At 46.9% G+C, this 16,122-nt stretch overlaps 1 protein-coding gene across 2 annotated transcripts in view; it reads left to right on the top strand.

The window, feature by feature from the left end:
• Nucleotides 1–16,122, top strand: part of ELOVL1 (ELOVL fatty acid elongase 1) — a 146,503-nt gene that overhangs the window by 78,019 nt on the left and 52,362 nt on the right. For both annotated transcript variants that reach the window (XM_030205529.1, XM_030205530.1), the window contains exon 2: nucleotides 10,140–10,233. In XM_030205529.1, coding sequence (XP_030061389.1) covers nucleotides 10,176–10,233 — 58 coding nt within the window. In that variant the 5' untranslated portion in view covers nucleotides 10,140–10,175. The remainder of the gene's footprint in view (nucleotides 1–10,139; nucleotides 10,234–16,122) is intronic.

Here is a 16,122-nt window from a genome sequence, read left to right on the forward strand (position 1 = left end):
TAATAATCTTGTCAACCTCACTTTACATTTTTAACCATATGCTTTTGGCCATCCTGATCTCTTCTCTTCTTTCATTTTTTTGTGGTGTTCTTTTTTTGTGTTCTTGTGATTATCTGTATTTTGTGATGGATACCTGTTGTGCCTTTATTGTTGCAACCACTGCTTTGGAAAGCCATGTTGATTTCCTCTTGGCTTTTATTCACTTACATAAAGATCTGTTGACCTTTTTAAAGCTGTCCATTTAGTCCACAGTTTTTCAAATTCCTTGACTTCCTCCTACCCTGCCTGCTCCTCCTTCAGGTACTTCTCTATTTTGCTGAAGTCAGTGTGAGTGAAATCCAGGATTTGCGTTTGGTGTGACTAGAATCTGCCTCAGTGGCATAGCCAGAAGGCAATTTTTGGGTGGGCCAACAGGTTGGATGGGTAGGCACTAGAGATGCCAACTTTTTGAAAGAGGAAAAAAAGCAGTCACCTAAGCACCCTTGCCTTGCTCCTACCCCACCCCATGCCTCCACCCCCATCTGCCTCACTGCCACTTACTTCAATGAGGGTAGCAGTGCAGGCTTCAGTGGCCAGTTGAGAGCTGAGGGAAGTACAAGAGGCTGAACCCTTCTTCATCCCCCATTAAGCCATGGTCCTCCAACACACATATGGTATTGAAGCCAAATACATTCTGCATCCAGAGAACCTCTTGGCCTTCCACCAACAATGGATGCAGAGCAGAGCAAGGCCATTTCCTCATAAAAGTCACCATGCAAAGAAGTTTTGGTAATCTCAAGAATAGACATATTGTAATTTTAAAAAATATATAAACAAAAAGTCACTCAATCTAGAGCAAATCTACCATACCAGCACTAACTTCCAAAACAAGGATCCTACCAAGGCACCTCTTCCTCTTCCTCTTCACCCTTCAACCCTCTCCCTCAACCAACCAACCCAGGCCTCTTTCTCCTCCTTTCCTGATATCACCGAGGAGGAAACCGCCTGCCTTCTTTCCTCCTCGAAATGCACCACTTGTTCCTCTGATCCCATCCCCACCAACTTACTTAACACCATCTCTCATACTGTCACCCCCACCATCTGTCATATCCTCAACTTCACTGCAACTGTCCCTGACACCTTCAAGCACGCCGTAGTCACACCTCTCCTCAAAAAAACATCACTTGACCCTACCAGTCCCTCCAACTACTGCCCCATCTCCCTCCTACCCTTCCTCTCCAAAATACTTGAGCGTGCTGTTCACAGCCGCTGCCTTGATTTTCTCTCCTCTCATGCCATCCTCGATCCGCTTCAATCCGGTTTTCGCCCTCTACACTCGACAGAAACGGCACTCTCTAAAGTCTGTAATGACCTGTTCCTTGCCAAATCCAGAGGCCACTACTCCATCCTCATCCTCATTGATCTATCCGCTGCTTTTGATACTGTCAATCATGATTTACTTCTTGCCACACTGTCCTCATTTGGGTTCGAGGGCTCTGTCCTCTCCTGGTTCTCCTCCTATCTCTCCCACCGCACCTTCAGAGTACACTCTCATGGATCTTCCTCCACCCCATCCCGCTCTCTGTTGGAGTTCCCCAGGGATCTGTCCTTGAACCCCTTCTTTTTTCAATCTACACCTCTTCCCTGGGCTCACTGATCTCATCTCATGGTTTCCAGTATCATCTTTATGCTGATGACACCCAGCTATATCTCTCCACACCAGACATCACCACGGAGACCCAGGCCAAGGTATCGGCCTGCTTATCTGACATTGCTGCATGGATGTCCAACTGCCACCTGAAACTGAACATGTCCAAGACCGAGCTTATCGTCTTTCCAGCAAAACCCACTTCTCCTCTTCCTCCACTCTCTATCTCAGTTGATTGCACCCTCATCCTCCCCGTTTCATCTGCCCGCAACCTCGGAGTCATCTTCGACTCCTCCCTCTCCTTCTCTGCGCATATCCAGCAGATAGCCAAGACCTGTCGCTTCTTTCTCTTTAACATCAGCAAAATTCGCCCTTTCCTCTCTGAGCACACCACCCGTACTCTCGCCCACGCTCTTATTACTTCTCGCCTTGACTACTGCAACCTACTCCTTACTGGCCTCCCACTTAGCCATCTATACCCCCTTCAATCTGTTCCGAACTCTGCTGCACGTCTTATATTCCGCCTGAACCGATATACTCATATCACCCCTCTTCTCAGGTCACTTCACTGGCTTCCAATCAGATACCGCATACAGTTCAAGCTTCTCCTTCTTACCTACAAATGCACTCAGTCTGCAGCCCCTCATTACCTCTCTACCCTCATTTCCCCTTACGTTCCCGCCCGTAACCTCCGCTCACAGGACAAATCCCTCCTCTCAGTACTCTTCTCCACCACCGCCAACTCCAGGCTCCGCTCATTCTGCCTCGCCTCACCCTATGCTTGGAATAAACTTCCTGAGCACTTACGCCAAGCCCCCTCCCTACCCATCTTCAAATCCTTGCTCAAAGCCCACCTCTTCAATGTTGCTTTCGGCACCTAACCTTTATACCTTTCAGGAAATCTAGACTGCCCCTATTTGACTGACTGTACATTTGTCCTTTAGATTGTAAGCTACTTTGAGCAGGGACTGTCCTTCTATGTTAAATTGTACAGCGCTGCGTAACCCTAGTAGCGCTTTAGAAATGTCAAATAGTAGTAAAAGGTAGTACCCTAAATATTACAATGGGGCCCTAAAATATCGATATCTCTGTCGAGAAAAATGAACAAGCCAAATTACTACAGAATGCTACATAGAAACTTCATGGTGACAGAATATCTCAGAGTCACACACACAGAACACAAATGCCAAATGTAGAATAAGTGACCACAAACTCTATAAATATAAATTAAACTGAAACCCCAAGAAGCCAGACCTTACATGTAGTACGGCATTAGACAAACAAGAAAGAAAGGCGCTTCCTCCCGTGCAAATTATAAAGATAGCACATGCCAGGGATGGTGGGTTTTATTTTTTTTGTGGGGGGGGGAGGGGGAAGGTGCAACTATGGCAATTGTGCTGTGCTCTCTGGCCAGAGAGAGCCCCAAGCCTGCCAGAAGCTGAAGGCGGTATAGCCTGATAATGGGCTTTAAGGTCCTCTCCCAGATTTCTTCCCTGGGCCCCAGCCATCTGACATATGCCATGTCTGACATTCTAATCACAACATAGAAAATAAAAAACAATTTTTTGTACCTTTCTATTGTCTGGTCATTTTATTTTTCAAATCATATTGGTCCCAGTCTCTGGTTTCTGCTTCTCTCTCTCTTTCCTGCCCATTTCTTCTGTCTCCATGTCCACCATCCATCTCCCATCTTTGTGTCCATATATTTTCTTGTCCAGCATCTCCCCTGTGTTCATATCCCCACATCCATCATTACTCCTTTATGCACCCATGTACCCCATGCCCAGCATCTCCCTTCTGTGTTCCTGTTCTCCCCCTTGTCTGGTATTTCCCCTCTGTGTCCATTGTATCTCTGTTCCCATCTCTCTCTTCCCCCCTCCTCCCCATGTCAGGCATTGCCCCTCTGTGCCCATATTCCATCTCAATATAGCATCTCACCTGTGTTCCTGTCCCCATGCTCCCACCCAATGCCCATCATCTCCCTTCTGTTTCTCTATATCTCTCTAAGTCCCCTTTCTCCCTCCCCCAAACCAATGTGTCCCTTTCCTCTCTGACCCAACCCCAACCAGCTCCTCTCCTTCTCTCTTCCCTCCTCCTTATGCATCTGGGTCATTCTCTCACTGTGGGTTTAGCATTTGACCCCCTCTCCCTTCCATCTAACCCTAACCCCCCCCCCCCCCCCCGTAGATCCAGCACCTCTCTCCCTTCGTTCCAGCCCCCCTTGCAGGTCGACACCTCTCCCCTGCATATCCAGCACCTCTATCTCTTTGCTTCTGTCCCCCCACATATCCAGCCCCTCTCTCCATTCCCTCCCACACCTCTCTCCCTTCGCATCAGCCCCTTTTGCATGCCCATCACCTCTCTCCCCTCGCAGTTCCACATCTCTATCCCTTCCCTCTAGCACCTCCTTACATCCCCAGTGCCTTTCTCCCTTCCCTCCAACCTCCCGCCCACATGCATGCATGTCCAGTGCCCATGCCCTTCCCTCTCCTCCAACCCCCATGCCTCTCTCGCCTTCCACAGTTCCGGCACTACCACCACCTCCGTGTCTTCCTTATCGTGTCTCCCACAGCTTTGAGTCTCTTGCAACTTTCCAGGGGCGAGGTCGGAGCAGCTGTTCTGCGGCAGCGAGAGCCTTAAGCTGCAGCTTGGAAAGTCTTCTGGTAGAGATGCCTGTGCTTCTCTAGGTGATTTCCACTAAGAATATTTCTGGACCCTCCTTGAGGAGGTTCAGGGTGTGTGTACATCATTAATGGAAGGGATAAAGCAATCAGGATTAGAGATCCTACTCGTGGTTTTTCACTCTTTCCCTCCTCCCCTTTCTCAGAGCATGGCAGTACAGTTTCTTTAGTTAGTAAGGCTTAGGGCTGTTGACTCCATGTTTCTGTGAGAAATGTTACATTTTGAGGCTAGTGCAGGTCTCTCAGGTTTCTCTTGTTTTCCATGGTAATCCTGCACCCTCTGAGCTGCCCTGGTGGCATTTGCTCTGTGTGCCCTGTTTACATCAAACTAGTTTTATTCAGGAGATTGGCTCACCTTTCAGCCTGAAGGTTACAGGTTCAAGGCTGGCTTTATCCATCATATTAGAAACTGTGGGCTCAGCTAGATTTCCAGTGGGGCATATTTTATTTCATTCTCTCTTATTGCTTGCCTAGCCAAGTAGTTCTTACATGACTGGAACAGTGATCAGAACTCTACAGTACTAAAGATTGCCCTTCTCTCTCTCTCTATCTTTGCATACTGATACTGGCCACACATTTGCATACTAGCCTCAGCTACCCCGGTATCTGCAGCGTACCCGGTACCTCTAATTGCTTCTATGGTATTTTTGGCATCTTTTCATGGTATGGGGTACCTACATTTCATGAGGAGTGGTCCAGGAGCTACTTCAGTGTAGAGGTAGCTTAATAGTCATTGCAATCAGCTGAGAGTAAGCACAGAGCTCTAGGGGTACTGCTTCACGACCCACTACAGCTTGCTGTCTGTAGTGCGCAATGGTGCAATAGCCATATTCTGCTACACCATGTGTCTCTGGTTCTCAGCCGCACTTGTTAGCTCCAATGCGCAGCAGTTATAGTGCACAGTCACACCAGCCAATTCTCGTCTCTTATCTGTAAGAAATTAGCGCTGGCTTAGGCATCAGACCACTGATGTGGCTTCCAAGTCACATTTGGCAGCCTGCCTTTTGGAAGTAATCTTGGGACTGGAGAAGATCTAGGGCAGTTGGGTAACTTCCAAGTCTCTGAGATTGCCAGGGGATGAGTTTAAGGATGATTTGTAATCCGCTTGGTTTTGTGGGGCCAGGAAAACCACTTTCAAGGTTTCCACTTCCATTACAACAAGCCACCTGGCTGCTGGTAGAATAAGCTCTGTTTCAACTCCAGGTCAACCTATGCCTGCTGCATCTTCCAATGATGGGAGTCTCAGTTCACGCCTCAGGCAGGACTCCTGTACTGGTTTCAGAAGGAGTAGACCAAGATTACCTCAGCTCAGATGTGTCTTAATATTTTTATTGCACAGTTACAACCTGGACTTCACTACAGATTTTTCTTGGAGTCTATATGCAAGTTCAAACACTCAGGCAGTTCTTGCCACCTTGCCAATGTTTCTTCCTTTAGGCTCAGTTGAGTAGTCTGTCCCCAGTTGCAAATGGGGAATGGGAAGTTGTTCCCTTTGCTTTGTCGTTCCAACCAGGGAGCTTCCAGCTGAGTTTGGATATCATAAGAGTCTAGGGTGTTTATGTTTCAGCTTTTCACAATGGGAACCTTGCAGTGTTTAATAGTTCTGTCTGGTGGGGAGAGTTTCTAGCCTTCCTGGACCTCAAGGAAACATACTTTCATATTCCCAGTGCTCCTTGCTGCAGAGGGATCTTAGCAATTTATGACCATGTCATTCAGCCTTTCCATGTTGCCGAGGACGTTTTTGCAAGGTCATGGTGGTAGTGACAGCTTTCCTTCATGTATATGGATTACAGGTTCATCCATACCTCGTGACTGGCTGATTTGTGGCTCTCTCTATCAAGAGACTCTGCAAACGTCATCCAAGATACCTACTCGTCTTCAGTCCTTAGAATTGGTAATCAGTGTCACCAAGAGTCGGCTGTTTCCCTCACAAATCTTGGCTTATCGGGGAGTGCTGTTCCATATAGGCTTGGGAAGTCCTTTTTTTCTTTTGCTTCTCAGCAACAGATGCCAACCCAAGTCAGGTTTTACGTTCCCTACCAGGTCCAGGATATGGGAATAGGTTCTCTTTCTTGGACATTCTTCCATGGGCCTGAGTCCATATCAGACCACTTCAGGGGTTCCTTTCTCTGCTTTGGTCCCCATCTCTATGGTTCCCTTCAAGCCAGTTTAGTCTCAATGGGTGATTTCAACACAGCTTTCTGCTGATATTTCAGTTCTCTCTCCCTGGAGGTGGCTATCTGCAGCTTGTAGGCTGCTAGGGTGTGCCGTAGCTGGTGGCAACAGATTTCGGATCCCTTCCAGAAGACAGACAGTCGACCGCCTCCTCACTTGCCATATGTAGGGAAAGGGAAATGGGACTTGATATACCGCCTTTCTGAGGTTTTTACAACTACATTCAAAGCGGTTTACATATATTCAGGTACTTATTTTGTACCAGTGGCAATAGAGGGTTAAGTGACTTGCCCAGAGTCACAAGGAGCTGCAGTGTAGAGTCGAGGCCTGCTTTATTGCCAGTTTTCTTCTATGATTTGTTTTGGGCGTCAAACAGACGGTTTTGGCAGTCACAGCCTGTCATTTGACGTGGTTGCACTGCTGGGTGGTGAATGCAGCTTCTAACGATTTTTTTTTGTTACATTTGTATCCCTCGCTTTCCCACTCATGGCAGGTTCAATGCGGCTTACATGGGGCTTACGTGAACGATGGCTGGTTCAGCTCACTTTTCTGGGCAACTATTGTTTGAGGACTCCATGAAGTTGGTGGAAGACCTGGGTGACTTACAGACTCAGCGTCCTGAGGACATGTCTACAACTTCTTTTCGGTCGAGTCAGGCTCGCCCTTATCTCTACGACACCAGGGCTATCGTCCTGGGCAGCCTAGTTTTCTTTAGCAATCCAGTCCAGGCAGGTTCTCAGAACTCCTACCTTCTTTCGTTTGAGATCCTCTGAATTTCTACTGGTGACGGGCACACAGTCCTGTCTTTTCTGCATACGGTGGTTTCTGCCTTCCATCCCATTCCACCTTTTTCTCTTCCCACTTCTTGGATGTTCACCATATACTCCTATGCTGTTTGGAAGTGAACAGCAAGTTCCGTTGGTCAGCTCTTTGCTTCTTGCTTTGCTCGGGACCATAGGAAGGTGTACCATAAGAAGGCTTGCCATTTTTAGATTGGCAGATGTGGGCATAGTGGTTTTGATGTCAGGAGGAGCAGACCTTTTGTAGAATAGGCGTCGGTGTGAAGCTGAAGAGCTGTTCTGCATAAGTGCCATTTTATTCAAAATCCTTTTAGTGGGGCAGTGCCTGGGATGACCCACTGAGCAGAAGTGACTTCCTACATAGCCTTATGCACTGCTAAAGATTGTAGCGGATTAGCAGATGTAACGGTGGCAGGATCAGAAGCAGACAAATTCAGAACCTGGAGAGCCTTAGGTATATAGGAAGGTGGCAACTCCTTACGATACACCCACACTGCGTTAGGATCATCAGATTCCTGACCTGCTGAGCAGAAATGCCTCCCGGCATACCCTCATGTTGTCCTCTGGCTGGTCACAAGAAAGGGGATCTGGCTTCAAGAGCTGCAGTGGCCGTTGGCTGAGAGAGGCAATTTCTTCAGCTGGCCTCTGTATGGGACAGTCTCTCCCGTTGCGGGTGGCAGCTCTTTCTTCCAGAGCGCAGTTGACTTCCTTTTCCGTGTCCCGTCTGGCTTCCGTGGATGGCTTTTGCAGATCGCTCACTTGATCTGCTGTCCTTCCCTTGCCAGGCTTTGCAGGCTTGGCGTGGCAGCGCTAGGCATTCCAGATTTGATGTGGCAGCGCATGTAACCGTGGCCTGTGTATCATTGCTCCAGTCTGCTGAGGTTGTTGTACCCCGCCTCACTTGAGGACTGCTTTGGTACATTCCACAAGTCTCTGAATTGATCTGTGGGACGCTATGGAAGGTAAAATTAGTTCTTACCTGATAATTTTCTTTACATTAGTCCCAACAAATCAATCCAGAGGCCCACCCTTTATTGATCTGGGTTGAGTGTTTTCTTCTGTTTGCCTCAGTTTCATCAGATTCCTTCATTTGATTTTTGACTACAAAAAAAAAAAAAGGCAAAACAAATCAAAATGTAAAGGAAACCTTCTGTTACCTTCCCGCAGGAGTGGTTGAGGAGCTTAAATGGACTTTATGCAGGCAGGAGAGGACTTCCTCTTTTGTCTTCCAGTGCTTTGGTATCGACAGTACTGAAGTTAAGGTGACTGCACATAACCACATATGGTAAACCTCTGAAGTTCTCTCTATCTCTACCTGCTGGTAGAGGGACATAACCCACAAGTCTCTGGATTGATTTGTTGGGACTAATGGAAAGAAAATTATCAGGTAAGAACTAATTTTACCTTCATTCCCACTTTGATATTGATCAGATTGTTGAACAGCTTTTCTGTGTGAGTCAGGTCTGCGGACTACACCTGTGAGGATTGAAGTGTTATCTTCTGTTTTGAAGATGATCCTCAGTGCTGACTCTTTTTTTTTTTTTTTTTTTTTTCCTCCACACTCCTACATTTCAGTCAATTTAATATTGTGGTTTTAACATAAAAGAATCTCTGCTCTCCTCATTTTCTCTCTCTACCTCCTAATTACACCTAGGTATGGTGGTGTCCAATCATACAACTCATGTCTCCTTAATGGCCACAATGTCTGCATCCATTTCCACATTCAGGGCCCCATCAACATTATTTTCTTCCATTTCCTCCCCCTCTTGGTTTTTTTTTTTTTTTTTTACATAGCTAAATTAATAAAGAAAAAACACTCAAGAACAAAAGAATAACCCAGAGCTGTCTGCCCGGTAGAAAACTGGGGATTGTCTTTTTTTTTTTTTTTTTTTAAACAGCTAAGCCTGCTCGTTAAAAAGCTGGGGAAAGAAAATACTTGAAACCTCCTAAAATGGCTGCCTCTCCCAAAGACCATACACCTTGCTAACCAAAGGGTAGTCCTTCCCAGCTAAGTATGGGAGATGGGGAGGATAGGAGGGAGGGATTCGGGGCACCCGAGTGTAACACCCCCAGAGGCTATAAAAGAAAGAAAAGAAAACCTTATCTGTCCAGTGTCTAATAGAGAATTCCTAGGCACAGAAGGAGAAGTAGCAATATTGTTCTAATTATTAGCCTCTAAAAGAGAAAGAAAGAGACTAAAGGGCTCGCTTCCTACCTGCTGGGAGACTGAGAAAATACTGAGGCTAAGGTCACATGGCCAGGGCTCCTATTGGCTCTCTAGAGTCAGAGTTTTTCTCAGTCTCCACCTGCTGGTAGGCGAGCACAACCCATCAGTCCAATCCTGGTCCGGTCCGGAGGGACTAAAGGAAAGCAAATTAGCAGGTAAGATCTAATTTCTCCAATGTCTGCATCCATTTCCACATTCAGGGCTTCCGGATCAGGAATGTTGTTACCTAGAGTGATCATTTGTAGAATCAGGGATTCCAAAATGTTTGGCACATTGCTGTGCTGGGAAAGCTCAGGCTTTGGTGTCCTTTAGGAAGCAAAGGCTGTAATGTGGGAAATGTACAGAGTAACTACAGGGTCCCAGGTAGTTAGGTAAGAGGGGGCTGTGGCGGGAGTATGCTTTAATTAGCTTCCGCTAATGGAGAGAGCTGAAAGCTGGCTATTGACCAATAGAAAGCATTCAACTTGGGGCTGAAAGTAGAGCTCTTCGCTTCTGCAATGGGTATTTTTACAGTAAGCAGAGGTGCACTTCTAGTGTGTTGGCTTCTTGATGAGTTTGCAGTGGCAGAGAAAGCACATTATGACATAGTGATAGAAAGCTGTCATACCTTTTTATACTTTTTTTTTCAGGTTGGGTAGAGCTGCATCCTTCGGAGTGGTTCTAGCATGGAAGTGTGGGTGACACGAGGGGTACAAATGTACCAAGAATTAATCAAGGGAGCAGGTGAGACCCTACGCCTCTGTGTGAACCTCTGTTTGACTGAGCATTACAATTATCCTTCTACCTTTCTATGTAGAACCCAGAGCGTAAAAGGAGAGAAGGCTTCTTTCATTACTGGGTTGCTCCTAAATTAGAAGAAGCATTTTACTTTTCTGGTTATTCCTTAAGAGATGCTTATGATGGAAACTACAGCTTGTAGTGACTGATTTGGGTCTGGATACGACAATGCAGTTGCTGAAAACTTAAGTGTGTTGCAGGGTGCTTTCTATAACCTGATATGTTGAACCCTAGGTGTCTGATGAAAGAAAAAAAATGCTTTAAAAGTCTAAAGTGCTCATTGCCTTGCAAGAAGATGAGTTTAGTTCACAAGATGTGTGATCACATTTCATGACATATACAGGGCTTACAAGTACATAAGGAAAAACTCTTCTGAAACACAGAGGACAACACCCACACTTTCATCTCATAAGTCTCTCTTTCCATTTGGAAAGTGGTGTAAAAGGTGGTTTACACCTTTTATGTATTCCTTATAGGGTATATGCTTCTTAGTAACATAGTAGATGACGGCAGAAAAAGACCTGCATGGTCCATCTAGTCTACCCAACAATTTAAACTCAAAATATGTGCTACTTTATGTGTGTACCTGACCTTGATTTGTTTCTGCCATTTTCAGGACACAGACTGTAGAAGTCTGCCCAGAACAAGGCCCACCTCCCAACCACCAGCCCCGCCTCCCCCACTCAATCTCAAGCTTCTGAGGATCCATTCCTTCCGAACAGGATTCCTTTATGTTTATCCCACGCATTTTGGAATTCCGTTACCATTTTCCTCTCCTCCACCTCCCGCAGGAGGGCATTCCAAGTATCCACTTAGTAGTTCAAAGTCATTCAAGGTGGATCACATAAATATGAAAGGTTAAAACAACATATATCTATGACTATAATCATCCTAAAACACTCATATCCACATTCCAATACACACACCCAAAACAGACCTTAACCACCCCTTACACATCCCTAGACCAGAGGGGGCAGAAGTTCAGTACTCAAGGACCTCAAAGCAGTCACATTTTTATGATGCCCTACATGACTATGTACAACACAGTTTTGTATACAAAGTAATAGGCCTGCAAATCACGTTCATGCGTATTCAATGGAAATATTGTGAAAAGCAGACCAGTTTGCAGTCCTCAAATAGTCAACTCCTACACCCCTGCCCTGGAGATATCCACATCTCTGGTAACATAGTAAGTGACAGAAGATAAAGACCCAAATGGTCTATCCAGTCTGCCCAACAGTCACACTTATTTATTTATTTGTTACATTTGTATCCCACATTTTCCCCGCATATTTGTAGGCTCAATGTGGCTTACATGGTACCGGAGAGGCGTTAGCAGACTCTGGTGAGAATACAAAGTGGTGCTATGGTAAGATAAGGTTCGTGTAGCACAGCCACAAATGGGAGTCGTACTGCGGAAGGGTTGAGTTATGTCCATTACGTGCTTTAGTTTTGTTGTGTCACAGGGATCAGACATTTAGGTTGGGTCAGTAGGGTATGCCTTTTTAAACAGGAAAGTGTTCGGTGATTTCCGGAAGTTTAGATGGTCCTGTGATGTTTATTGTCAATTTAAGATTTAAATCAACAATGAATGTGATATTATATACTTGATCATGGTCTTTCTTTGGTGTTTCTGGGACATAGATCATAGAAGTCCACCCAGCTCTGTCCTTATGTTCCAACTACTGAAGTTACCGTCAAAGCCCACTCCAGCCTATCTAAATCTGTCGTGTCACTACGAGACAAAGAACATAAAAGTCTGCCCGGCACTGTTTTCACGTTCCAAACCACTGGACTTTCCATCAAAGCTCTCTCCAGCCCACCCTAAACAGGACCACCATATGCAAGACTCAGACCATACAAGCCAGTCCAGCATTGGCCTTAGTTGATGCAGCCAGATTCACCATCTAAGTGCCACATGACATGCAAACACATATGCAACCCTTTATGTTTTGTTTTTTTATATCATTCATTTTCTAATTAGAGATCCTCTGTGTTCATCCCACGCCTTTTTGAATGCTGCCACGGTTTTTTCTTTCTACCACCTCCCTCAGGAAGTCATTCCAGGCATCCACCACCCTCTGCATGAAAAAGAATTTTATGCAAAGGTGTGAGCTAAATTAAAAAAATAAAACACTAACAAATCTGTCTTTACAATACAACATGGTGGTGCTTGCACCCCATTTTTCTGGAGAAGTGAGGCTTCCTGTTTGCTGGACCGGCCTAAGAATTAGGCAAGCCTAGCAGTCACCTAGAGCAGCAGCTTCTGGGGGGAATAAAGCAAACAGCTGTAGTCAAAGCAAAACACGAAGGGATCCTTTTACAAAACAGCACAAAAAAATGGACTTATGTGGAGATTAAGGACCTTTTTATTTCAGAAGTAAATCCCTGCTAGTCTGGTTTTTGTATTTCTCATGTTCAGACAACAGAGAAGCAAAAGAACTTCTCTGAGGACAAGCAAAAACTTGCTACAGCCTTCTGAAGCACGTTGTGCGTCCGACCGCGCATGCGCTTAGTGCCTTCCTGCCCACCATGCAATCACATTCCTCAGTTATTTTTTTCCCTCTTGATGAGCAGCAGTGGTTTCTGTGGCTCCTGTTTTTTCGCCTGGGAAAAAGTCTTCAGTGCCGATTTTCTTCTTGTTTTTCTCAGTTTTTCCATCCCTTATTTTTTTTTCTTTTAGTCTGTTTAAAAAAAAAAACACAAAACCTCCCTTTATTTTCCTAGCTGTTCGACCCGTGTTTGTTTGCTTTCCTTTTAGTCGCAGCCAACCTTAGGCCTGCTCGACCGGGTCTTCTCCTTTTTGTGCTTTTCTCCCAACACAATCGCATTTTTTTGATTTAGCTAGGGCAGTCTTCCCTTCCATGTCATCGAACACTCCCAGTGGCTTCAAATGCTGTACTTGGTGCAACCGGACCATCTCAGGCACTGATACCCATTCATGGTGTATACAGTGACTTGGGCCCAACTATAGCCCAGTTTGTTAAGCCCTTTGTCTTCATATGAAGAAAAGGACTCGACTTGCTCGAGAAACCCAATGTGAGAAACTTTTTAGTGCTCGGTCTTGTCCTTCAACATCGGCATCGAGGTCAGTGGCGTTGACGTCGGCATTGATGTCGGGAGTGGAGGTAGGGATGGCTGCTGAGAGACTGAGACACACTGGGAGCAGCGAGGCATCTAGTGGGTCTCCACCTGCCTTGAGGCCTCCTGCTATGCAGACCCCCCGGGACCATCCATCGTTGGATCCGACCCCGAGGCAATGTGGGGATTTGACATCGTCCTCAGCACCTGGGAGCCTCGGTGAGGTTCATCGAGCAAAGTCAAAGAAGCAGCGCCATCATTCATTGACTCGTGGTGCCGGGAGCTCCGGGGCGCCGAGGGATTCGGTACCCGAGAAGCATCGATGCTGGGAGGACCGCACCCCCTCCATTCAGGAGGTGCCGATGCATTTGTCTCCCAGCAGTCAAGTTCCTGCTCCCGAGTCCCAGGCAGTTTTCAACCTGCTGTTCCACCGGCCCCACAGCATTTACCAATGGCAGCCCTCAACAAGCGGATCCGGGCCTTGCTTCCAGAGCTGCTGTATCGGCGTCAGAGGTGCTTGCACCTACCATGCCGTCTGCGGCAGCTATGTCTGGCCCTTCACCCGAAGTGAGGTCTTCAACGTCAGCTGCCACCCAGGCCGGTTCCCCATTGACATCGATGGTGGAAGCTTCACCGCAGTCCATGCGGGAGTTGGCCCCTCGACATCACCCTCAAGAACATGGGTCTTCGGCGCTGAGGCAGGTTCAGTCTCAGAAGTCACTGAGGGAAGTGCTCTCTGACACCGAGGAAGGACGCTCGTGGGAGTTAGAGGAAGATCCCAGGTACTTCTCCTCAGATGAGTCCTTTGGGATTCCCTCTGAACCTTCCCCTCCACCTGAAACGAGACTGTCCCCATCTGAGAGCCTCTCCTTTTCATCTTTTGTACAGGAAATGGCTCAAGCCATTCCATTCCCCGTAGAAACTGAGGATGAGCTGAGATGTTCAAGGTCCTGGACTACACCTGTCTACCTAGAGAGGCAGTGATGGCTCCTTTGCATAAGGTATTGAAAGAAGGCTGTGGGGAGTCTATCTGGCAGGCCCTCATGAACGGATGATCCAGATGAGGGTGCCTGTTTGACCCTAAAGCAGTACGGATTTTCCACAGCGACGAGCTGCCAGCCCTTATTTCTGACGCCTGACAGGCCCTTTCTATTGAAGATCTTGCCGAAGGCGATGCCTCCTCTGTTAATCCTAGGATGGCTAGTACTGAGAAGCTTCCGGTGCATGACTCCATCTAAGAGCTTGTTTCAGCTCAATGGTCGGACCCTGATGGGCCTTTGAAGGTTGCCAGATCTATGGGTCAGCTTTACCCTCTTTCTGAGGATCACTTGGCCCTTTTTGGGATGCCTAAAGTGGATGCATTGGTCACGGCTGTGACTAAAAAGACCACTCTCCCGGTGGAGGGGAGGGGTCGCTTTAAAAGATATGCAGGACCGGTGGCTAGAATCCGCTCTGAAGCGGTCTTTTGAAATCTCAGGCCTTTCCTTAAGGGCGGCTATTTGCAGTTCCTATGCAGCCCGGGCCTGTCTTTCCTTGTTACATAGTAACATAGTAGATGACGGCAGAAAAAGACCTGCATGGTCCATCCAGTCTGCCCAAGACAAACTCATATGTGTATACCTTACCTTGAATTTGTACCTGTCCTTTTCAGGGCACAGACCGTATAAGTCTGCCCAGCAGTATTTCCCGCCTCCCAACCACCAGTCCCGCCTCCCATCACTGGCTCTAGTACAGACCGTATAAGTCTGCCCTCCCCTATCCTAGCCTCCCAACCTCCAACCCCTCTTCCCCCCACCTGCTCCGCCACCCAATTTCAGCTAAGCTTCTGAGGATCCATTCCTTCTGCACAGGATTCCTTTATGCATATCCCACGCATGTTTGAACTCCGTTACCGTTTTCATCTCCTCCACCTCCCGCGGGAGGGCATTCCAAGTGTCCACCACCCTCTCCGTGAAAAAATACTTTCTGACATCTTTCCTGAGTCTGCCCCCCTTCAATCTCATTTCATGTCCTCTCGTTCTACCGCCTTCCCATCTCCGGAAAAGATTAGTTTGCGGATTAATACCTTTCAAATATTTGAACGTCTGTATCATACCACCCCTGTTCCTCCTTTCCTCCAGGGTATACATGTTCAGGTCAGCAAGTCTCTCTTCATACGTCTTGGAACGCAAATCCCATACCATCCTCGTAGCTTTTCTTTGCACCGCTTCCATTTTTTTAACATCCTTCGCAAGATACGGCCTCCAAAACTGAACACAATACTCCAGGTGGGGCCTCACCAACGTCTTATACAGGGGCATTAAAACCTCCTTTCTTCTGCTGGTCACTCCTCTCTCTATACAGCCTAGCAATCTTCTAGCTACGGCCACTGCCTTGTCGCACTGTTTCGTCGCCTTCAGGTCCTCAGATACTATCACCCCAAGATCCCTCTCCCCGTCCGTGCCTATCAGACTCTCCCCGCCTAACACATACATCTCCCTTGGATTTCTACTCCCTAAGTGCATCACTTTGCATTTCTTCGCATTGAATTTTAATTGCCAAACGTTAGACCGTTCTTCTAGCTTCTTCAGATCTTTTTATCATGTTTTTCACTCCCTCCGGGGTGTCCACTCTGTTGCAAATCTTGGTGTCATCTGCCCGCGGATGGTGCGAGTTCCCTCGCTGAGGTCGGCCCGCGTACGGAGTCTGCCCTGTCTTTTTTGGTTGATGCCCTTTATGATCTGGTCAGAGCTTCGGCTAAGCAGATGTCTGAGG

The sequence above is a fragment of the Microcaecilia unicolor genome, chromosome 6 (assembly GCF_901765095.1).
Source record: "Microcaecilia unicolor chromosome 6, aMicUni1.1, whole genome shotgun sequence".
NCBI lineage: Eukaryota > Metazoa > Chordata > Amphibia > Gymnophiona > Siphonopidae > Microcaecilia > Microcaecilia unicolor.